The following is a 23,932-nucleotide window of genomic DNA, read 5'->3' as shown; positions in this document are numbered from 1 at the left end:
AATTGATTAATTTCGTAGTGAATAAAGCATGGTTTGCTTCCTGACAAGCACTGGGGCCACTATAGAACACGAAATCTTTCGAGTAAAACAAACTTGTATTTTGTCTTCATGGCCCCTTTAATGATCCCTAAAACGCCGGAGAAAATGCACTGTTTCAAATACACTAGAGTTGTGTGGCAATGAACTGAGATGCAATTCAATTAGGATGAACTGGCGTACGGCTGACTTGGTCTAGAACAAAAGTTCGGAAGCAGAGCTTGTCCTTTTCAGAGGCAATATCTGTGTCAATGTGATTAGCATTGTATTGGTGGCGGTGGGTGTGTAATGGGCAACATTATCCCCTAAGATGACCATTAGAGTTAGCCACCACAGTGGGGCAATAGAGAATTGCCATCACTGATCATTTCGCTTGCATATTTAGCACATTATGGCATCTTGATGCATGGTAACCTTGGGGCGATCACTCCAGTTGTGGTGTTGACGAATTGAAATCACTTTATCGTACCTCGTCACTCCCTCCAAGCTCTTTGCAATGCCAGGAATTCTAATCATATTGAAAGAATGAATTATTGGGACGCCGTTTATGTATCCAGTTTACACTCGGGACCAGTTTTCAGGTATGCTTGCGTGAATCACCATAGGCTCAATATCTAGAGCAGCTCAACAGTTGCGCAGATAACTCAACTGTTGTTAATGGATTATTTGCAACACACAAGTTCCAGCACGACGTGCCCTATGGACTTTGCAGATGGCTGCATTATTCGTGTGCAGGTAAGCCAGTCACCCCACAGAAAGAAATTTTCCACTCGATCTTGCCCGTACGAGAAAATAAAACCCGATTCAGAATGTGGTAAATCAAGAGCGAGTGTAATTGGCATGGCATCTGGGTGATGAAAATTTTTCTGGATGTTAACTTTTAACAATATTTATTCAATAAGACATGCTTTTAAAATTACGACCCATTACATAAGTAAATGTTTAATGGTTTGATGGCATTTCTTCAATAGCTAGTGGAAGCAGCCGGAAACAGCCAGTTACTACTAGCTTTTGTCGACACCTAGCAGGCTAATTCGGCTGCCCATTTGCCCCCAAGCCAGGGGAGCAAACGGGACTACAACTCTACATATTGAGCAACTCTGGTCCACAATTAGCTGCAAGCGGTGCCAAGGTTTTAAGAAAAATTGACGTTGTTTGCCTAAAAAAGTGAAAACAAGAGACTCCCCAGGTTGTTTACTCACCACAACAATCAAGTCGACTCTGTATCACAGTTTTATTGCAATTTGCAGATCGGCAGTACATTTTTATTGTCATTCTTGTGTCATTTACACACAGTCTCTCAGTCATCGCCAAGTGGCTACATCCTATGGTAGTAAAAGCTCATGGTAGCACAGCATTGTATACAAAGTGGTGAAGGAGAAGAGAAGAACAAGGGAGAGTAAGTACAATTTTTACACCGTTCCCGCAGCTAGCGGGAACATCTCAAGCGGGAGCACGCCCCCGCAACTGGAAGCGTTTAAACCACGCTGCCCCCAAACAAAGCAGTCTCTCTGCGCTTCAACTTGACCCTACGGGGACACACACACAAAGTCGAAGTGAAATCCTTATATAAACCAAACAACACTGCAATTTGTACACGAAATCTAGGCAGGTTGTGAAGGAGAGGGGGAAAAAAAGGACGCAAGCACAACTCGCCGGCACATCCCTCTTATTTCCTGAAAAAAAGAAATATAGTGCACAGAGTCTTGCACAACTTTTCCAGCTTGTACGACAGGATGGCAGAAAGGGGGTTTCGTAAGTGAACCCTCGTGTGAGCAGGTAAAAGGAAAGCGCAAGCACAAGTGTAAAAACAAACAGTGCAGAGTGAACCACTTGGGGCCTCACAAAGTCACTTTTCCCTTCAAGTCACAGCAGTGGCCCGAACCTATTTCCAAGCGTAGCTGGCACAGTCTACAACAGGTCGTTTTCACACGCATTCCCCCAAAAGCACAGCACAAGCCTACCCCGCAGCAGCCTTTTAAGCAAAATAAAACTGTCAGCCCAACGCGTTTATTCTGTCCGTTGGCCAAACACTGCAATGCGGAGCACAAAAAGAAGACTTCTGTCGGAGGAGGAGGAGGCTTTTACGAGACGACGCAGGACTGCTTTTCGGGTACGTTGCCGTCCGCCCTGTCGATCTGTTGTATCATGGTGCTGAAGATCTCGAAGACACTCTGCAAAAGATGGCCCCTGCTGTGAGCTTGAAGAAGGCAGATGCAAGTACAGTAAAAGCTCATTAATTCGAACTGACGCCCTGCCCTAGTCCCGGCACAGCCCTGTATATTTCAATGGGAGAAAACTCCCGATAATTCGATTGTGTTGGTATCCAAAACGGTTAATTCGAACTGGCATCCCCTGCTTTCCATCCCTACTCGCAGAAGAAGTCGGCCCAGAGTGGTTACAATGTGTTACAAATCCAAACCAAACCAAATTTACTGCAAATCAGCGTCGAGGCTGGATGTTGCAGCTTATTTCTCAGCAGATGTGAATTCCGACGCTGCGCCGGAGCTCTTGGGCAAGTTCCAAGCGATGCTCATGGAGTTGTTACAAAAGAAATGCAAGCAAATGTACATTTCCGATTACTTTTATAATTTTGATTGCCTCGACCCTCAGGGCCGAGTAAATAAACTCGCTTTTGCGCATAGACAGCGTGATTATTTCGACAGTACAGCTCACTGCTCACATAAATGCAATGTCAGTGCCTGCTTTAAATGCAGAGCATTTCAGCAACTCGCGATGTCACCCGCGTTGACGTCCGTAGTCGTAGTCCACACCCCTCCCCCTACACTATATAAAAAAAAAAAAACTATTCGGCGCCTGGTTTCGATCCCTCGACCCTGCGGGCGGAACGCAATGTACATGGTGCTCTACCCACTGCGCCACAAAGCCGACACAGAATGGGAGGCTACGAACGCGCCTTATATCCTTGACTCAATCAAACTACGTCAAGAAGCTGCTGATACAACGCATTCACTACCACCAACTCCCCAAACACTAAACGTTAACGCAATACACCCACCCCCTATGCGACGCATTTACTCGAGTCCCCCTCGCGGGGAGATGGGCGCAATTTTTTGGCGTATACCTGACTGATCCATTAATTTCGTTCGCTGTTAGACCACAACGAACATTATTTAAAAATCACCTGCCACAAACATGCAGTAGCGCCTAATTTGCGATAACAAGTTCAGAGGTGGCTTCTTTGTGTTCTGCCTGCACAGTTTGGCGCAAGGTCCATTCATTCTAGCGCCCACCCGCTAATTCGAACTACGCTTAATTCGAACAATTTGATGGTCCCCTTCGAGTTCGAATGAACGAGCTTTTACTGTACTGTTTTCACTTTCGCAGCTAGTGATTTTGCTATGTGGAGCACATTAGCTCCACATAGCAATTTGATTGTCTTGAGAGACTCGAAAGAAAGCACCTGTACTTAGCAACCCCGCAAAGTTTCTCACTAATGCAAGTGCATGAGACTGGCTAACACTGGAACACAATCCCCACAGTTGCAGGGGCAACAGAAAAAGAAAATAACGAAAGAAGGAAATCGTAAAAAGGGGGAGGAAGGCATTCTTTCAGCCACTTATTAGGATATCAACAACAATTCAAGTGGCTAGCTTGGCAGAAGTTAAACATCCACGACGGACAGCTTTTAAAAAAAAAAAACACCAAATTCAAAATATTGTGTCCCATTTGGAATGCACAATGTGGCAGATATTTAGGTCAAATTCATTCCATCTTAGTTCATTTAATTTCATTGATTCAGCCAGATTTCACGTTTCCACGGAGGTCTAACGCCGTACAGTGGCTTCAGTCCATCCAAACTCGCCCTTCATTCAACCAGTTTTGCAAGTACCTCTGGGGTACCAGGCTGACCACGTCGCACACAGGACAGTGGCTAATCCAGAGGTTAAAGACGGGAGGCTCAAAAACCTTCTGAACTAGCACTGCAAAATCTGCATTACACGCCTTCCCCACCCCTCAAAAAGGTCGGCCTGAACACTTCCCTGATGTGCAAAAAAGGCAATGACCCTTTTTTTCCCTCATAAGTTTTGTTTTCACATCAAATTCTAAGGAAACGGCCAGCACGCCGCACAACTCACCTGGTTCTGCTTTGCAGAAGCCTCCATGAAAGCAGCCTTCATGTACTCGGCAGCTTGTCTGCCTTCCTCGTAGCTCACGACCCTGTCACAAAAGTGGAGATTAGCGGTTGACACAGTGGCATGTCCTGGGGATGTCCTGGGGACGTTTGTTTATGGTTTCTGAAACTAAGATGGCGCTAGGCAAGGCCGTGACATGTGACAGGGTCAAGGGCTAGTTTTCTGAACTGCGTGCACATGCACCCAGACTCATTTGGAGCACGACTAGTCACTAGAGGCTTTCACCTTTGCCATCCCCTCACAACTGGACTGAAATGTGGAACAGGCAGCATTCTCCTGTGTGAGCATTTTTGCGAAGAAGAAGAAACTGTATAGGTCTAACAATCTGTTTTCCCAGTCGCACATGGACTCCTTTCCGTGCGCAAACAGCGAACAGCGACCCGAATGTATCCAGCATACACTGGATTGCCCATCACCTTCCACAAATACGAGCTGTTAGCCCTGTGTTAACTAAGGTGAAATTGCGGCAATTTTCCAACCGGCGGAGAAAGAGAGAGGTACAGTGAGAGTACGAATGACAGTGGCTCAACTGGCTTGATTACTAAAAGTACTGTGCACCTTGCATCAGTTTGTTAAAACGACCATTTTTCAACTGAAAGTGCCTGTGCTGTGGTTCTTTCCAGTGATGCTCAGACTGGCATGCTTAATTTCATTAGAGTAGTCATTAGATATGGCAGGCACAGTATAAACTGTTATATTCAAATCTTCCCAGGCTGCCTATGGGACGCTCGGACACCACCAATATATATAAAAAGATAAGCGAAATTTTCACGCATTGCATGGCAGGCTTCATTTCAAATTCCCTGCAGGGAATAAAGTGAATTGTTAGACAACCAACTGTTTGTTGCGCTGCAAACCATTTTCTGTTTACACCAACACGAAAGTCTTGACTAATTCAGGGAAATGGCTAAAACCCAGCGGAAATGAAGGGGAAAAAAAAAAAAAAAAAAGACGAAGTACAATGCACATGTATGGCGGCACCACATTCCACACAGATACCCTCGAAACATACATGACAGATTGTAGGGTGCCAATGCCAATGGTCACCTACGGATACTGGGCCACTACGACCTCCACGTATTTCGCAGCACGAGGAAAAAGTTGCTATATTTCCTCACTCACTCACCCATACAGACCCACAAGCGGAGAGATGAGGGAGAAAGCATGCTTAGTGATACCAGTGATGCTAGGATAATCCTATGATCAAAGCAAGTATCAGAACTGAGTTCTCTATCTTAAGAATTTGAAACAATTACTTTCTAAAGTGAATCTACGGCCGTAGTATGTACATACAGGCATGATTTCACTGGGTTTTCTGATGTACCATTGCAATTAAAAAGAAAGAAAAACAACAAAAGCCTCACTGGGACTACTAGTTGAGCTTGTGCTTTCGATGTTTGTGACCTGAGATGTCAACTCCACATTACGGGGCCGAACAATGAGCTACATTTAGCAAAATCTTAAGCAGATATGCACAGAGGTTCAAAGCGTGCAACCACATGGTGCAATGCTTGTGTGAGGAGTGTGCTGTCTCGTCGGCACTAAAAAAAAAAAACCCAGTAAGGCAGATCTTTCTATGTTTTGTTAGCATGTCATGCAGCTCCTTTGTTTTCTTCTCACACTAGTAGGAGAATGCATTGTGTATTGTTTCACGGTGTTGCCAAGGCGAACATCCTTGCTTTTCACGCCTCGATAGCAAACCAACACCAGAGTAATTATGCACTGTCAAATTCTCGCAGACACTTGAGCATAAATTCCTTTTTACTTGCAACAGCTCGGTTGCTGTGCCAGCTGGCTTACTTTTGCACCTGACAACAATGAAAGCCTGCACAATATTGTCCGGAGATCAGCAGTTTGTAAAACGCATCTATGCTCTAAGGCCAGGGGCCACGCTGCCTTCAAGCTCTGTGGCACACCTTGGACAATTGTGAAACAATGAGGACAGTGCACAAGCTTTGGCTAGCCTCGCCAAAACAAAATTCTACAGCTAAATACCGTATTTGCGCGCGTATAACCTGCACCGAAAATTCGATAATTTCAGGGCTGAAGTAGAGGTGCGGATTATATGCCAGGTATTTCCTTTGGTGCAGCTTCACCGCAATCCGCGTTGGGCCGTGATGCCCCTACAGCAGTAGTAGCGACTAAGCCAATGTTATCCCATTGACGGTGCTCATTTTGCACACACAGCTCAATAATATACCAACCTGAAAAAATGTTTGCGGCAAGTCATCTACTTACGTGGTCAGCTAGGTAAGTTCTTTTTGCATAAACAAATGTGTAATGTTGCTTGAGTAGTAGATTTGGTCGATCCTCTTATGTATAAAATATGCGGGCAATACGCGGGGATATACATATATATTTTTTATTCGTCAACAGAAAGTGGGGGTGCGGGTTATATGCAGGGTGGATTGTACGCGCAAAAATATGGTAATAAGTTAACAGACAGGAACAGAAGAAGTCTTTAACCAGACTCACCTTTCCACCCTCAGGTCGACCTTGTTTCCGACGAGAACAATTGGAACACTGCAAAGAAGCGTTAGTTCTTAGTTGAATGTGCAAATATCGAATACATTTGCATTGGAGGCATTGATCGCAGCACTGTTCTGCCAAAGTGAAAATACACAAAAAGCAGGAATCATCGTAGCACCACTGACTGGCCATGAAATTTCCTACAGCATTCACATCACAGATGTTTAATTTAGTTGCACGCAGGGAACAAAGGTACAAATAAAAAGAATAACTAACAAAAACAGAAGCAAAAAATTCAGACAACAAGCAACCAAGTGTCATTCAGTGATGCCCAGATGAATTGCAAGTATGTAAGAGCTAACCTTTAAGTGAACTCTTATCTTTGGAGTCTAAAAAAAAAAAGAAAAAGAAAAGCACTAGTTTTAGTTATGGTCTACAAGTTCTAAAGAAAGCACTTGTGCAACAGGTGTTATAGTCCCATCATCAATCTTTACCGAGCTGCCACACTCCAAAGGCCTCTAAATGACAATTTTTGCCATCCTTTCTGAACTTGTTTCCTTGCTCTCACAAAACTAACTTTTCCACCATGGGACCAGCTGTTGCTTGCAATTTTGCAATGCATGGGTTAGACTTGCATCATTCCTGTTGCATTCGAAAGCTTATTAATCGGGTGGCCTCTTCCTATTCCAGAAAGTCGTTGGCAAACACTGCTACTCTAGCCCTGGAGACCAGGCATTGATTAGACCGCAAGCTATTATCACTCAATTGGAGAATAACAACCTTATCTAAAATCATCAACAACGTGGATTTCGATCTGGGCTCTCAACAATTACACAGGCCGCCAAGATAAGTGACTCGGCCAATGCTATTAATATCACCAAGCCAGGTTGACACCATATTCTCAGACTTTTCCAAAGGCATTTGGCTCAATTACACATGAAAGTTTATTTAGAGCAGTCATGGGCACGTTACCGAAAAAAAGTAACAGTGTTACAGTTACAGTTACCTAACCCAAAAAAGTAACTCTGTTACAGTTACAGTTAGGAATTTTCCAAAATTAACTAGTTACAGTTACAGTTACTGCAAAAAAGTAACGTCGTTACTTTTCCGTTACTGTATAAAACTACGTAATAGCTAAAAAGATTTGGCTTATTTAATAGAAACGTACGAAGGCATGCAGGTAGTAAAAATTACACGTAGTAAAGCTATACACGAGGGGACCTAAAATGATGCACTCATACCCAAACAATCGTTGTTTACGGTTCACTTTTTTATTACGGAAGTTTTGCTATCCATCATAAGGAACTTTATTTTTTGGTTGCTGCACTTTCTCTGCAAGAAATTTATTTGCAAACATCATTGTAGCATAGAATTAGTTGTTTTTCAAAGTTGGAATCAGAGAGGACGAACTGGAGGACAACACAGCCGAAACAATCTTTCAATGTCAACTTAATTTATTTTCGCCTACAATGCCGTCTCTTGACCGCCCTGCGCAGTGAGAGAGAATGAAAAAAAGGGGGCGGAGGTGGCGGATCGACGGAAGGCCCTCGTAGGAAAGGGGAAACGGGCGTGGGAGTACATGGGTTCTCGAGGTGTTTTTGAAGGATACTAAAAAAAAGCACTTGGTTGACTTTTTATTTCGTACTTGTGGTCGGAGACGGAGACCAATTTGAGCCATTGCCGAAGCGGCGTTTTTCCGGGGGCCCTCGGAGTCGTTCTCCCGCCCCAACCCGCAGCCGCCCCCATCCCCGGAATGAGACAAGATATTTCCAAAGGGAATAGAAACTGAAACGAACGCTTTACTGTTTTCGTCCTCCCCTTCCTCTCCTCCCCCCCCCCCTCCGCCGTCCTCACAAAGGCGGATTTTGCGTCTCGACCGGAAAAAACTGCTCTCACAATCCCAGCCTGCCACAGCACTCACGTCTCCGATCCCAGGAACCGCTCCCTTCGTTTGCTTTGAGGCATAGGCCGAACGAAGCTCACCCAAGTATTCCTTGCACCCAACATTCAAAAGCAGATGTAGCTACTGTTTTCGTTTCGGCCACAGCCCTCGAAACGAAGTCGGGAGGCTTCCCAAGAACATTTCTTCGTGCAGTGGCACTGTGGTCAGACGTCTGCCGGCCAAGATGCTGGCTGGTGTGAGGGCACTCGGGGGCCACCATCGTTGGGGGCGTCGTATGTGTGGAGGGGCGTGAAATTTATTACTTCCTAGACCTCGTTCGAGCACTTGGTGCAGCTCGATGGAGCCCCTAGACCAGGGGTCCCAAACGTGTGGTCCCAAATACGGCCAGGGGTCTCTAAAGCGAACAATGGTCGCAAGCAACTGCGACTTGTCAATCGAACACTCTACAATGCGCACAGGGCTGGACGAGCGTGAGGCCGCCGAGAGACTCCCCGCGGCGTTTTATGACCCTGCAAACGGGGCTGCACGTCGCTAATGAGAAAGCGACGCCCTGACCGGAGTTTTCCATGCTTCCGCGAAAGTGAAAAGGTTTCAGTGCATTTTGTGGGTGTTTGTTTTCCTGTTCGCCTTTGTGTCAAACACTTTTACTGCCCTCCAGATGTGGCGAAAATGCATCCACGTGCGCTTAGGCGCGTGTCGCAGCGCTATTTATGGCCTGGGTGAGAGCGATGTCACGCTGCTGAGGAAAATACTGCAGCTTAGACTTAGAAACTTCGAGCCCTTAGTAGACCACGTGGGACACGACGCACACGTGCATGCCTAAACATTTCTAGTCCAGATGTTTTTTACCCATGAGAAGGGAGTGAGCTGGCATAGTTTTAGACGAAGGTTCTGCGGAAGAAAGGCCGAAAAAGGGAAATGGGCAAACTGTACACCGGTCGTTAATGAGTGTTGCCGTTGGATAATTTTTTATAGAAATAAAGTAACTGTAACGATATTTCTCGTTACAGTTACTCAACAAAAAAGTAACAGTGTTACAGTTACAAGTTCCTCTAACTTAAAAGTAACTAGTTACAGTTACAAGTTACTGAAAAAAGTAACTAGTTACCGGTAACGCGTTACTAGTAACTAGTTACTGCCTAAGACTGATTTAGAGAACTCCTAGCTTTTAGTACTGATGACACTATAGTCTTGTGGATTTCTGGCTTCCTACGAAACACTTGACACCACTTAGTTAATTTTTGCCATCTGTTTCTTTTTCCACTTTTAAATTTTTCATGCTCAAATTCTGAGCCTAGCAACGCTCTTTCTTGGTCACATGAAATTCTTGCACACTGACCTTGACTGACAGGTGTCATGCTTCGACAGAATGACACATGCAATTTTATGAAATGGGGCGAAGTCAAGCTATGGAGGAAAACAGGGTCAGCTGAGCCATGAAGCTTGTTGTTAGCCTTTACTCCATGTGGTTACTACCTTTGTGCAATAAAAGCTTTATGCAAGCTTTCTGCTAGCACATTCCCATGTGTCTTTATTGATACTTTAGTCCTTATCAAACATCTACATTTGAACCGCACCATCTGCTACTCTGATGCCAAGGTTGAACAGAAGTGACAATGACTGCACTTACTGCACTTTTCCGGTCATGTCCAGGAGCTTTTCATAGAGTGCCCTGACCACCTCAAAGCTGCGAAAAAGAGATAGGAACGGAAAGAAGGGGAAGAGAGTTATTACTTTGGGACAACATGCCCGACTGGCTACAAATGCAGTTCCCAATTTTGTTGCGTACCTTTTTGCCGAGTTGATAGAGTAGACCAACACGTAGCCATGGATGTCCATAGAATAGGACTGGGGGAATATGGAATACTCATCCTGCAAGAACAGAAAAAGTTCACTGAGGTGCAAAGAATGGGAGTTCTGTTACAAAGGCTTTGCAGTAAAATATCAAAAGCTAAGTCTAATCAACACTGCAACAGGAAGCACACCGAGAAACACTTTGCTTGGCTCATACTGGCCTAAAAGTGAGGCGACGCTACTTGAAACGCAGTCGAAATTAGGGTACCTTTTTTTCGATCTGACAATTTTTTCGTTTTAGCAAATGTAACTCTGTTAAATGCAACTTTGCCAGCAAATGCAAGCAACAATGGCAATGGACAATTTATCATGAATAAGGCTGTTGCAGCTGAGCGTTTTCTTTTCTCTCTCGACGCAGTTGTGCCAACAGTGATACTTTTTTATTGCTCCGCTCAATAACGGTAGCCAAATGTAACGTCTTTCGGTCTTGTGAACTTTGCCCAACACTGAACTAAATTCAAAGCGTAGTTCAGGGAACCGTACCTGACCCGCTGTGTCGACAAGCTTCAGGTGGTACTCCTGGCCTTTAACCTTCACAATCTTGTGAAATGCTGTAAAGTAGCAAAACACTCGTAAAGGCCACGTACTACTGCGCTCACCAGCAGCCCCGCGCGGAAGTTGAAAGGACACCTACTGTTTTCAATGGTCGGGTCGTACGAGTCCACGAACTGGTTCTCCACGAACTGAATAGTGAGCGACGACTTTCCTGCACGAGTCAAGGACACACGTGACCATGCATCGCTCTCACGCCAAGAGCACTACGCGCCCCTCCCACCAAACCACGCGATACGGGCTACTAGCGGCCGATCAACACTGCGACGTGCCGATTCAGCGAGTCTGGTTAGCCAAGTTTCTCGTGCTGTTGCACGGCGCAAAACTACCGCAAACTGCAAACCAGCGAATAACGTTCGCGCGAACTGTAGCACTTCGAAACATTTTGACCGTCTGCACTTTTACCTGAGAAAGGCACAGTCAAGATTTAGAACCAGACAGTGTTTGCAATTGATAAAAATTTCCACGGAGATGTGCGCTATCGAGACGCGGAATGCGACATACTACCGAGGCAGCAACATGCACACTGCGAGCAGTTTTCCGTAACACGCGACACAAGTAAACGCGCACAGTTCCCCGACAAAAATAGCACTGACAGATAAATTCAAGGTCCGTCGTCAGCATAAGCGTCTCGAAGAACGATGACGCGCCAAATAAATTTAGCAGAGCTCGCCATCTGTGCCAAGCGCAAACGAGGCGGCACGGCCTCGGTCTGTGATAAGGCGAAGTGGCTTAGGCTTAAAAGGACCACACTCACCGACCGATCGGAAGCCCATAATGGCAATTTTCCGAGACTTCGGAGCCATATCGGCGAACAGCTTCAGCCGCGGACCCACATTGACCGAAGACTCCTCGCGATGACCAGCGCGTCGAGGGTGCGGAGAAATGAATGATTAGGCGACGCAAAATGTAAACACCACGCTCGCCACGGCACAATTCGGAATCTTCCCTGGTAACATGTCGCCGATTCAAATTGGCCACTGATCCGCGGCTTACCTCAGACCTGTCCGGAGATAGCGCGCGGCGCTGACGCTAGAAATAAACAAGCGAAGTGTGTTAGCAAAAGTTTCTATGATTATGCTGCACCACGAGTGACCGAATCACAACTATCGCCTGTTTTAGCGCTAGTTTTGGTCGGGTTGCCAGACGAAGAGCGGGAAGTCGCACTCGCAGCAGACGATTGTTGCGGCTACGGCGACGCGCCGCAACTTGCGATGGCTTTAGCTGGCGGGTCCTTTAAAGGAGCTTGTAATATCCTTATCTGGCGGTACCTTTAAAACAGCTTCCATGTATTTTTTTTTAAAGTTACCTGTTTTAAATGGCGCCCCAACCCTTCTTGGATTTTGCGCTTGTACCTAAGAAATGTGTATTTTTGTCGGTTAATTTTATTTATTTCAAAATACTGCAGAACACTGACAACAGATGAGTCAGGAAAACGACCATGCTAGCCTGTCACAACAGCCGGCACAGTATGTCCATATCTCTGCTAATCCTTTTTTTACTGCCATCTACCTTTTCCTCACCGGCCTTCCCGCAGAATAGCATGCTGACATGCATGCTGGCAAGCCTCTCTGCATTTCCTTCTTCAAAGAAGAGCTTCTCTCTCTTATACATAATTGCAAGAAAAACAAATAGTGTTATGACAGTCACTCACAGTCATAGTACTTCATAGCAATAATTTATTAGCGTGTATACTGAACTGAGGATTGTGAAGACTGCAAACAATTTATTCACAAAAAATTATCATGACATCTTTCCAGCAGCTATGGAGAACCTTCTAAGGCACTTGATCCGCACATAGAGTCATCCACTTGCCGGTGCTCCTGTGAAAAAACGGGCAAAAGAAGTACAGAATGACTTAGTCAATAAAAAAGCATTGGTAGCAAACTGAAAAACAAGGCAATTTAAAAAATACAGCTCACCTCCGATGTTCTTGCATGCTTGTGCATCGATGCCTGATCATCATCCAACCCTTCCTGGATTTTGCGCTTGTACCTAAGAAAGGTGTATTTTTATCGGTTAATTTTATTTATTTTAAAATACTGCAGAATACTGAGAACAGATAAGTCATGGCGATGACCACGCTAACCTATCACAACAGAAGGCACAATATGCCCATGTACCCGCACAATCCATGAACGGCAAGGTGGCCAGGCTTGAACTTACACTTGGCTGTCCGGGTTGTTCTCCTGGTTTCTGCACTTCTCGATCTTCTGTTCACATGCACGCACTTTCTCCTTCGGTGGCACCTCAATGGCTCTCACCATCAAGTACAGCTCTGCACCGAAACAAAAAGAAAAAAAAAACTGCTCAATTTCTCACCCATTACAATGAAACAGCCAGCAAGACTTCAAGTGTCTAATTCTGACTAAACAAATTGTGACTATAGGCATGTTCCGGGAAACACACCCTTACCGTAGTGCACAAATTAAAGAACGCATCTCAACGTGTAAGCATACACAAGCCATTACCTTCTTTACTTCCTTCATGCCGGCTGCATCAACTACTCACCCAATACAGCTGTCGTGCCACTTGAAACATTCTTTAAAGAACATAAAGCCTTCGGAAGGCTAGGAGCTGCTACGACCCCGTGTCATAACCCAACATTGCCCTCATTTTAAATTATACTGCTTGGCTTTGCTTTAGTGTCAAGTTCATTGAGTAAACAATTTAAATGCAAAAATCTAAGAAGGCTAATATGTGTGAAAAGTAAATGTAACAGCCACCCTCCAAAGTGCACCAGCTGTCAACCTACTGGAAGAGCAAGAATTCGGAGAGAATCTGGCAGGTAATTTTTAGGTCACACTGCAGACGACAAAAACGTCAAGGAGGCAATGCAGTATGAGTCGACACACTTTCAGCTTTGGAGTGCTCCTTATGCGGACAACTTATGCGACCAAGAAGTGGGCAACTCTGCCAGTCGAAGAGCTCACTTTTGACGGTGTCCTTGATGTGGTGCAGCTTCTCGCGTGGACTACCAGCAAAGAGGAAGTCTGTGATGTACCTGGTTTATATGGTAGAGAAAACATGTACAAGCCAGTTTTGCAAGGACCACGAAGTGTATGCATTAACGAAAGGTAACTTACGTCTCAAAATTAGCTTGCGCTTTGTTGGCGGCGTAAAGAACTGCCGTGAGTGCTATCTGGAAAGAAAGTGACAAAATAAAGAATCGTGACTCTTCAGAGGCTGCAGGTTACAGAAAAAGTCAAAGCGAAATAGGAACTGCACAGATAGCAGTAAGCTAGCTAAAAATTCCACACCTACAGATTTGTATGTGGACATTCGGAGATTTTTCAAAGAATATCTACACCTATGGAACATTCTCGTAACACTTTGTGGTGAAAAAAAGATCAAAGCAAGCTGAAAACTGATGACTGCACTTTAATTTTTAACGACGGGAGCAAGAGTGTTCATTCAACATGTCAGGGGTTACTGCCAACCTTGTCTTGTCCTTACAGCCCTTGCTTGTACACTTCTACCACTATTAGTGCAACCTTGGGAAAAGTCATGCAATGAATAATTTTTCTAACAAAGCCACACGTGATGGAGATGCCAAAGTACAACAAGCCTCATGCCGCCAAATATGTGCAGCTAGGAATAATGGTTCGATGGTGAACATACTCAAAAGTTAAAAAAAAAAAAAAAGAAAGAAAACCCCAGTCAGTGAGTATTAAGTTTCAAGTATATTTTTGGCACCACACACTTATATGCAAGGGTGCAGGCAAAGTCAGAATTTGTCAGAATTGATAAATGCCTACACCCCTGGAACATTGGTTTCGCAAAAAAACAGCAAGCTGTACCTATTTTATTACATACGATGTTGAACCACAGAAAAAAAAAAAAAAAAGTGTGCATGTCTGTGGGAACCACCTTATTTTTTATTGTACCTTAACGAGCCTAATGGGTATCATCGTGAACCAGTTAGACATGCACTTAAGATTTCGACGCATGCTAAAACATTCCAGACAAATCAGGCTTGCCCTCATTTCAGCTTTTCTAGATTGTCCTTCAACGTTTAGGCGTGCACTCCAAGACAAACGGTGCTTTTTTATTATTTTATTACCTGAGACGGTGCCATGAGAAGCATTGCATCTGTGAAGAGTGTCCTGTCCAGGAAATCATCCATGTACATCCTCAGCTTCTCTGGGTCTGGGAACTGCGGACACCTGGTCTGAAATGAATGAATAAATAAAAGCGAACATCCTGCCATGTTTAGTACTATGCTTAGGCAAAAACTTTCTATTTCACATTATGTAATTCACACTTCACATTTTAAATACAAATTATGGCACTACGTGAGGCCAATCACATGAAAAAGAAGTGTGGGCTAAGTTTTCTTCATAATTCATGCTATGCTATAATGCTCTTCAAACAAACAAAAAAAAATCTAAATTTTCTCATACCCGCTATCTTTTTTGGTGTCGTTGTGATTCTTTCACAGAGGTACACATACACACACAAAAAAAAAATAATAAAAAAGAAGAGCTATCAGAGTCACCAGACATCATAAAGTGACATTTATGCTGGGGTGACCAAATGAGACCTGGACATCAGGAAAACAGGCGCAGCTTTGAACTAATGTGCTATCGCTGAACACATTGCAGGTAATGCGTTGTCACAGAACACATACTAATGATGACTGATAGAAAGAACTGGGGAGTTTGAATGAACCTGAGGCAACAGTATTTGGATGCATTGTTTTATCACCCAACGTGTTGCCAAACAATTTCTGAAAGAAATTTAGCTTGTAGCCATCTTGCGCACCAGCCAAGCGTGCATCCCCACACGTAGCATTAAGTGAGCGAGGAAAAATGTTTTGGCGAGTAAACAACGGCACCGACATTAGAGCTGTGCACCAGTGCCACCCCTTGAAAAATAGCACCAAGTTAAGTATCTGTACCTTGAGATCGATGAGCAGCCCTTCGAGTGGCCTGTAAGGGTTGTGGATGGTGAGGTGGTACTTCAGCTGCTGCATCAGCGGGAGCTCGTTGTTTAAGATGATGTCAGTGGCCTTTTCCCGGTCGCCCCGCACGTTGCTCACAAACTGCGCGATCGAGACGTTGAACTCCTCCACTTTGCATGCCAGGTAGACACACGTCACCCTGCGAAGTTTGCAGCCGAAGCAAAGAGTGAGGCTTATCCGCAGCTTCCAGCGAGGAGACTGGCCTAGGGTTCACCAAACACTGTGCAGACCAAGTGGCAACTGCAAACAACCTCTTGACAGAAGTTCAAAGGTGCACTAAAAACCAAGCAAGACCTACAGTAGAAGAAGCCAGAAGTTTATCTCAGGAAGACATCTACGTACCGTTCGATTGAGCAATTGCAAGCCAGCAGGCAAGCAAGAAGGGAACCCGCAGTTCTAGCATGATGTGCAGAGCTAATTCATTCTCAGCCAATCTCTCAAGCTGGTGCAGCTTTTGTTTATAACACTTATCTACCTGGAACAGCTTTGCCTTGACACCAGACCTGTCTGGAAATCAATTAGCCTTGGCCAATCCTCCACTTGTCATCGTAAAAAAAAAAAAAAAAGACCTGAGACAGTTTTTTTTTCCTTTTTCTGCACCAAACGAACCTCCAAATCTATTTTGCGTTGGCCTGTGTTTTTGCCACTTCTGATTTCAGTCGAGGCAAGTTTATAGGAGCCATTCTTGCACCCTCTGGGCTTGTGCCTCCAGGGTACTGCAGCCAAAAAGGCTCCTATTGCCCACTTCAGAACCCATGTGCTCCAGTAACGAAAAGGGCATTTTATTCTTAAATTTTGTGCTAGATGAATCTACACATGCACCTGGAATTTGAAGATGGGTTAGGCTCTACTATAGACATTTTATGCCCAAACGTTTATGGGCTAGGTTATGGTATTTCAGGGGCACTGGAGCAAGAACTACTACTAAGATCTCATTGTATATAGCAGGCCATTACGGCCTCATAGTGACTTTATTCACTCACATTAAACTACATCTCATTCACTTAACACTTTACTTAACATTATTCTTTTACAATTTTTTTTCGAAACGCAATAAAACCTGTTTTTCTTAAATGACAATAGAAATGAAATGAGAGAACACAGAACTTGCAGCATTCGAGAGGCATCCCAATACCCAAAGTAATTTTTCGCTCATTACCGCAGCACAATACCTTTTGCTTTTATCATAGAGCTTTAAGGGCCACTAAAGGCTGAATGACTTTTTGTCTCAACTAAACGACCAGGCCTTTCAAAGCTGTTTCAGCATTTTGTTCAATCGCAAATGATGCATTGTTTTTTTTTAGAGACAAACAGCCGAGGCTGGAATTCCTCCCTCAAGATTCCCTGCCTTTTTTCTGTGACGTAAAAGATCACGTCAGCATCGCAACAAAGGACCGCCTACAAAACCATTCAAGCAGGAGCAGTTCTGCAAACCGGGAGGACGGGTACAAGTATCGGCACGATCCCATAGCATGTCGGTTGATGGCTGGACAGCGGACACAGACAATGCCTTAGTAACCTCAAACTTTTGCCGCTGGTTGTCGTACAATAGACCCTGGCAGTATAATGGGGCACCAGCTTTCCCGCTCTCCCACATAAATGGGAAAAAGTAGCCCCATAAGGTTCGGAGAGACCGCCGTGAAAACGGGTTGTAACCGCTACGTTTTTATCCGCTTTCATCAGTCTAATTCACTGAAAATATTCCGCTGTATTGCAACTCTCAGTACCTTGGCCACACTTTCCTGTGAACACCACCCCCGGCCAATACCTTCTTAATAGAAATCAAAATAATTTTATGTCATTATCATATGCCTTGATCACACATGTTGATTAAAATAAAGAAATACATTAGAACGTGGGCATGCCAGCTTCGCAGTCATTCCAATCATGAATTAGTGGATCGCATTTTTTTCTATTGATGTTGATATTTTGAAGCAAACATTCAACGCTCCAAAGCTAGGAGATGCTGTTGTTCGCTTGACAAAACAGCCGTCTAGCATGTTTTAAAAATCTCTTGTTAAATCTGCTGGAAATATACAAACTGTCCCAAGCACGCACACCCACACTGGTCACGAATGATTTGATATGTTCGATTGAGTGGGTTCTCCTTGGGAAAATCTAGGCCAGTGGTCCTCTAATGGGGGTCGTGAAAACATCTGAGAGGTCCGCGAGCCTACCTCAAAACTTTTCCACCCGCCATTCTTTTCTCGATTTTGTCAGCACTTCCTTGCACTGCAAAAATGTGGCTTCGCCGCATTACATGTACGCTTAAATTCTCCGTGTAGCACATATTTTAACATCTACTTTTTGCACAACACGCCAGCTCTGAGAAAAAAAAAAACAGACACAGAAAAGGCAGCATACCAGTGTTTAGAAGACTTTTAGATTCAACAGCAAATTGTTCATCGTTATGAGGCACATCGTCATTAACGTCAAACAGGAAAGGCGGGCATTGGATAAGTTTGTGGGCGACGTAAGCTGCAAATACAAATAGTTTGGAATTATGACACTGATCAACATATGCCTCATCGTGGGGTCTCCCATCACTTTAGGAAGCCCAAAAGGGGTCCTCGGGGCAGACATGGCTGAGAACTACTGATCTAGACGATGCAAAAGTAACAGGGTGTAATTATGCGAGTGTGGGATTTTGAGATGAGAGAGAGGCGAGGGGGGGGGGGGGGGGGTGCAGGGGTGCAAGCTGATGAGCAAAAGGCTCACTCTGCTGTCATGTGCTTCTTTATTATAACCAGTATGCCGTAGAAAACCACAAGAAAGAAATCAATGTTTGTAGGCCATTTTGTTTGGAGGTATTTAATGAAACACTTCTCCCGCAAGGACCATGCGATTCAGAAGAGCAAATAAATAGGCAACGAGCCCGACGTAGCCAAAGCGTGCTGACTGTGCAAACGTAGCAACATTGCCGTATATCAGGTGAGTTCCACCATTCTCAGAGGTAAGGCGGTGAGTGGCAGCGTTCCCTTAAACAGCGTATTTCCCCTGGTGCTGCTTTATCGAAGCAAGAGGCAGTCGCGAAGAAGCAAGTGATAGTGGCATGCATCCAATGCTGATTGGCCTCGCCTCCACTATGCGCGGGTCTTCACAGCAGGTGCTGCACAACCAGATAGCGCAGCGGTTAGTTTTGGCCACCACTCCCATCATCCGTAAACTTAAGCTCATGGCTGTATGTACTGCATGTTAAAAGGAACGCTTGTGTTCATTGGCTGCAACGGGATAGCTAATTAATGAACACTTGGTAATACATTACCCACTAGCAAACGTTGCTGGAATGAAGAAACACCAGCATCAAAATAATGACAGAAGCTGTGAAGCTTCAGCGACTCATGCCAACAAGAGTGGTAGAAAAATGCACTTGATACTCACAGCATGTGTTTAGGGTGATAGTCCATGACAGAGTTGTTCAGGTAAAACCGCTTGAAGTAGTGAAACGATGTGCCCTGGTTTAGAAGAAGAGTACTTGAATTACTAGCCGACATCAGCAGGGAATAAGCATGTTTCAGAGAGGATTCGAAGGATTGGTTCGTGCAAAAACGAACCATTAGTTAAAAGCATGCATTTCTCAGCTGGCGCTCAAACGACGCGACACAAAAGTAGTTCACGTAAAGCTTACGATCACACTACGGGGGACGGGTGGCTGGAACTTCTTCAGGAAATCCCTGAGGGTAAATTCGTAGTGCTTGTAGATGGTCCTCTCCTCTTCTGGTGAAAGAAAATCGTCCTGAAATCATTCCATTGCGGTACTTAGCATTTCCGCGTGTTTTACAGCACTTCAAGAGGGTTTATTACATTTGAACCAAAAAGCCATAGTCAGAGCTTCAAAATTCTTACCGGGCTACGATTTGAATTATTTTGCCTGCTGATGAATCTGTCATTTGCCGCTTTTCTCAGGCTGGAAATTTGGGCTTCGTCCTTAAAAATCCAGCACCGGCTTTGGGAGCTCGTGGAAAACATTGTTCTTTCCTAATGACGTCCACAGCGCACTGTTACCACTGTTACCAGTATGAAATACAACGCTTCTCTAGTCAGGTTTTCCGGCAGAACGATCCGCACTGCATGTTCCGCTGTCTCCCACGCTTCCACTGTAATCGCCGCAATAACAAAACAAGCAAAAAGCAAAACTACGACAGACAAAACACAACTGCGGTCATATAAATGATAATGGATTTCCGATCATTGAAAAATTTTATTGTAGAAATTGGCTACCTTTACTTATTTGTGTTTGTAAAAAAATACTGGTTGATTAAAACACGTCGGAGCAATTTTATTTTGTTGCTTGTTGCACAGTTGTCTTGTGCGTTTGCTGTGTTTGAACCCTGGTTGGATTGCATTTTTATTGGGAGCTGCTAACCGGGCCAGACCGCAATCCACTGAGCCTGTGTGCGTGGTTTTTAACTTGTTTGCTGTGTGCGACGCGACACGGATGATTATTCCGAGTGTTTCTGGGCATGCTCTCGTTTGAAACTTTCTGGGCAAACCCGAGAGTCCGCAAACCGGTGATGCCAAAGCGCTAATCACAAAGTCGAACGAAGCCTCGTCATCTTGCCAACGACCCGTGATCTCGCGCAGCGTTCGCTTCCCTTGTTTCCTGCGGCCCGGGTTGCTACTGAATCGGACGAGTTTGGCGCCCCTTATTACAGTTTCTTTTCAAGCTTCATCATGAGCGAGCTGGACGAGAAGCCGCAAGGATCGAGTAAATCGGATAGTGAGCCTTCGCAGCTGTGTGTGAATGAGCCTGACAAGGAACCCCCGAGCCTCAGTGAATATGAGTGTGAACTTTTGCAGACCTTGGAGGACAAGTTTTCATACATATACACAGACGAAGATCCGAAATACGTGGAGCTTTCCGACCAGCCATATCCGCCACCTCCCTGTGTCTCTCCCTGGTTTGTCCAGAATCGAAGACCGTATGACAGAAGGTATGCATAATCTATCACATGTCAACATAAAAGCGATTTTTCTTTTTATTTTTCGTGAGTGGGCAGTGGGAACGCTTTTCAGTGCCTTCACTCAATTTGTTTTCAAGCTTGTAATGTGAGCGCTACTACTTGTACTTGAGCTTTTATATCCTTGCTAGCTTGTGTCAAGCTCGATGCGCTAATTTGCGTGCAGCAGGTAACGTTTTGCATTGGCACCCTGCGAAACCGATTCTCACAACTATGAAATTCCTCAGTATAAATACGCGAATGGTTGTCATGGCTACACAACTAGTAAATCCTATATATAATAAACTTGTATGCACACACAGCAGTCTTTCTTGAAATTAACCCTGTCAAAATAAACAGCTACAATACCAACGGGACACTCATGGTTCCCTTGAGTTCGTCTCTATGGGAACCTACTGTGAATCTGTTGCTATTGGTTTTCTAGGTCGTGTCTTTGATACTATTTACAACAGTGAATTTGTGCTCGCCATCTGGCTGCTAGTGCAAGCCACTGAGCTTTCAGGTTCCATTGCTTCTTTCTTTGTGATACACCACTTGTGTGGTGCTTGGAGCCTGGTTTTGATCACAGCCGTGAAAACTATGAACTTGTAATGCCGCTACACGACAACTTGGGGAGGGGAAAGTAGACACCTATAGAGGTTTGTGGCGTCACCTTTTGAAGAGAGACGGAAGCGCAAGTTTTTTCCTATTCCTGTGGATCACAGACAATGGGTCTCGGAGGGTGTTGCAGATGAGTTTCGATTTTCAGGTTCATCTGTAGCACCCTTTCAGACTCCCTCTCTCTTCAGTCCCATCTGTACTGTACCACCGAGGAGCATTCATCTTGCCTCAATCAACCACCAACGAACAATTGATAGTAGGGTTTAACGCACCGACGCAGCGCAGGCGATGAGGCGTGCCGTAGTGGAGGGCTCCGGATTAATTTTGACTACCTGGGCATCTTTAACGTGCGCCGAAATCTCGTACACACGGGCGTTTTTGCTTTTCGCCTCCATCAGAAAAGCGGCCGCCGCGGCCAGGAATCAAACCCGCGACCCCGTGCTCAGCAGCGCAACGCCTTAGCCACTGAGCCACCGCGGCGTGTACCAACGAACAATGATTGTGACAGTTATGATAAGGTTGCGTCATCATGACGTGCGTGCATAACATATACACATCCCAATCCATCATCGTTCCATTGCGATCACCACCTCAACAACCTTTCTCACTGCTGATGACGAGTTGGGTCATGTCTGGTCAAAGTTCAACTTTGATCTCGGCGTGCATCGATAATAAAAGCTTGCTGCGTGCCGTTCATTTTGTTGCAGAGACAACTCCCAAGGAGAGTACAGCCGTGGCAGGGGTTACAACCAGAGGGACCGCAGCGGTGGGGACGACAACTGGCATGGAAGGGACGGGCAGTGGGAAGACCGACGCAAGGGCTACCAGGGGGGCTACGGTGGCCGTCGGGGATACCAGGGTCATGGTGATGGCTATGGACGTGACTCGAGGGACAACCCATACCAGCAGAGGCCTAGGAGGGACTACTGACCTGCGGCAATGCCCGTCAAAACCGTGCTGTATCTGAAAGTTACAATAAACACCCGCAAGAAGCTTGTGCAAGTCTCAAAAAGTTGAAGTGTGGTGGTAGTTGGGCTAGTTATTTGTTGGGCAGTATTATTAGATAGCACTATAAAATAAACCAGAACGAAAGGAGTACACAGCACACTATCTCGCAGTTGATTTTATTCGTGTACAACTCAGCAGCCGAGTGGGTCGCACACCTATGCACCTTACGTATGAACAAACACCAAATGAACCGTAATGACAGTAAAATGTATAAAAAACGAGTGCACCGATTCACTGAAAGTGGGATTTTCAGCATTCCTTTACAAAAGGATCTTTCACTAGAAAAGCTAATCCCACTGTACTCTTGGCGAGGCAGCTGGTGAACTTGGGGCACTCAGTGCAGATGCCGGAAATTAAATATGCTTCGGTACTGTATTCCCGGCCTGTCACCTTATTTCTTGAAAATGTGCTTATTTGTTGAAAGAACTGCGTGATGTACCCAATTAATCTTGCACCTATTGGCGGTGAGTGCGACCACGGGCTGCGCTGCGAAGCGCGCCTTCGTGACGTCAGCTTAGGGATTCTCGCATTTGTCGTCTGCTTCACTTGGGCTCGCTCTCCCTGCTGTTTCTTTGTGCTCGGTTGATGTCTGATGCTTGTCCACGCAAGATTTTGCATCTGCGTAACTTCTTATGATAATAATAGTCTTAAAATCGCATACTCTAGCTCACGGCACGAGTTAAAATATAGTTTTGGATACCGCTACAGAAGAAATATTGCCGGCGTCGCCCCATTCCTTACGAAGTTGGTCCTGTGCAGAGCTCAAAGAGTCGGAGCTAGGCGTCAGCTTCTGTATTACACAATCTTTCAAACAAAGGTAACAGCCAGCTGCTAGTAACCGACAACAGCAACACCAAAACAAATTCCAGGCCTTCGGGGATGTCGGCTTTGGCAGAAGGCATTACGATCCCCAGTAATTGTACGTAAAGTAAAACAGTTTTACAAGCTTGCCGATCGCTTGAAAGTATTGCATCAAATCACTTTACGTTTTCAATGAAAGCATGCTGACATGCACTATGGGCTGCAAAAACTGTAGATTGAGTTCAGAATAACCCACTGTGTGTGTAGGCGTGTGCTAGTTTTTACCAGGCTTCCAACCAGTACAGAGGTTTATTGAACAAAACCAGTCATGTCATACTGCAACACTATATTTGTTACGACCTGGAGGGATATTTTTGTACATTTCCCATAGCGATATTTTCGAAATATTCAGACATGCATTAGAGCAGAGCTCCACTCAAGAGGAGGAGGAGAAAACATTATTTAACATTAAAATCGAACTGGTTTGGGGGCGGGGTCCTCAGTCCAGAACAAGAGAGTAAGAGTAATTTTTTTTTCAATTCATAGAACGCCATCCCGAGTAGACCAGGATTTGTTCTCTACACCTGGAAGGGTTGGAAAACAACAAAGAGCTGCTTGGAAATATTCA

The 23,932-nt window shown here is 44.9% G+C and overlaps 3 protein-coding genes across 5 annotated transcripts; 1 reads left to right on the top strand and 2 right to left on the bottom strand.

The window, feature by feature from the left end:
- Positions 1-1,251: 1,251 nt before the first annotated feature.
- On the bottom strand, positions 1,252-12,179 carry Rheb (Ras homolog enriched in brain). Of its 3 annotated transcripts, none has more exons than XM_077706365.1 (9): positions 11,968-12,179; positions 11,729-11,822; positions 11,054-11,125; positions 10,903-10,970; positions 10,355-10,437; positions 10,196-10,252; positions 6,669-6,716; positions 4,137-4,218; positions 1,252-2,210 (listed from the first exon to the last, which is right to left on the bottom strand). In XM_077706365.1, the coding sequence occupies exons 2-9, from the start codon at positions 11,775-11,777 to the stop codon at positions 2,121-2,123; spliced, it is 549 nt and encodes a 182-aa protein (XP_077562491.1). In that variant the 5' UTR covers positions 11,778-11,822; positions 11,968-12,179; the 3' UTR covers positions 1,252-2,120. The 3 variants fall into 3 exon arrangements, with proteins under 3 accessions (XP_077562491.1, XP_077562492.1, XP_077562490.1); XM_077706366.1 differs by having other exon boundaries at positions 11,729-11,834; positions 11,969-12,141; XM_077706364.1 differs by having other exon boundaries at positions 11,729-12,140.
- A 448-nt stretch (positions 12,180-12,627) lies between these two features.
- On the bottom strand, positions 12,628-20,070 carry Cych (cyclin H). Its single transcript, XM_077706363.1, has 10 exons — positions 19,781-20,070; positions 19,563-19,670; positions 19,316-19,389; positions 15,872-16,073; positions 15,035-15,142; positions 14,058-14,113; positions 13,905-13,975; positions 13,138-13,249; positions 12,894-12,966; positions 12,628-12,794 (listed from the first exon to the last, which is right to left on the bottom strand). The coding sequence occupies exons 1-10, from the start codon at positions 19,901-19,903 to the stop codon at positions 12,735-12,737; spliced, it is 987 nt and encodes a 328-aa protein (XP_077562489.1). The 5' UTR covers positions 19,904-20,070; the 3' UTR covers positions 12,628-12,734.
- A 212-nt stretch (positions 20,071-20,282) lies between these two features.
- On the top strand, positions 20,283-22,492 carry LOC144178480 (uncharacterized). Its single transcript, XM_077706367.1, has 2 exons — positions 20,283-20,868; positions 22,203-22,492. Exons 1-2 carry the CDS (start codon positions 20,609-20,611, stop codon positions 22,423-22,425), a joined length of 483 nt encoding a protein of 160 aa, XP_077562493.1. The 5' UTR covers positions 20,283-20,608; the 3' UTR covers positions 22,426-22,492.
- Positions 22,493-23,932: the final 1,440 nt, after the last annotated feature.

The sequence above is a fragment of the Haemaphysalis longicornis genome, unplaced genomic scaffold, assembly GCF_048455015.1.
Source record: "Haemaphysalis longicornis isolate Haplotype H1 unplaced genomic scaffold, Haemaphysalis longicornis Haplotype H1 scaffold_4, whole genome shotgun sequence".
Classification (NCBI taxonomy): Eukaryota; Metazoa; Arthropoda; class Arachnida; order Ixodida; family Ixodidae; genus Haemaphysalis; species Haemaphysalis longicornis.
Note: the sequence above shows the minus strand (reverse complement) of the source record. Positions and strands in the feature narration are given on the sequence as shown.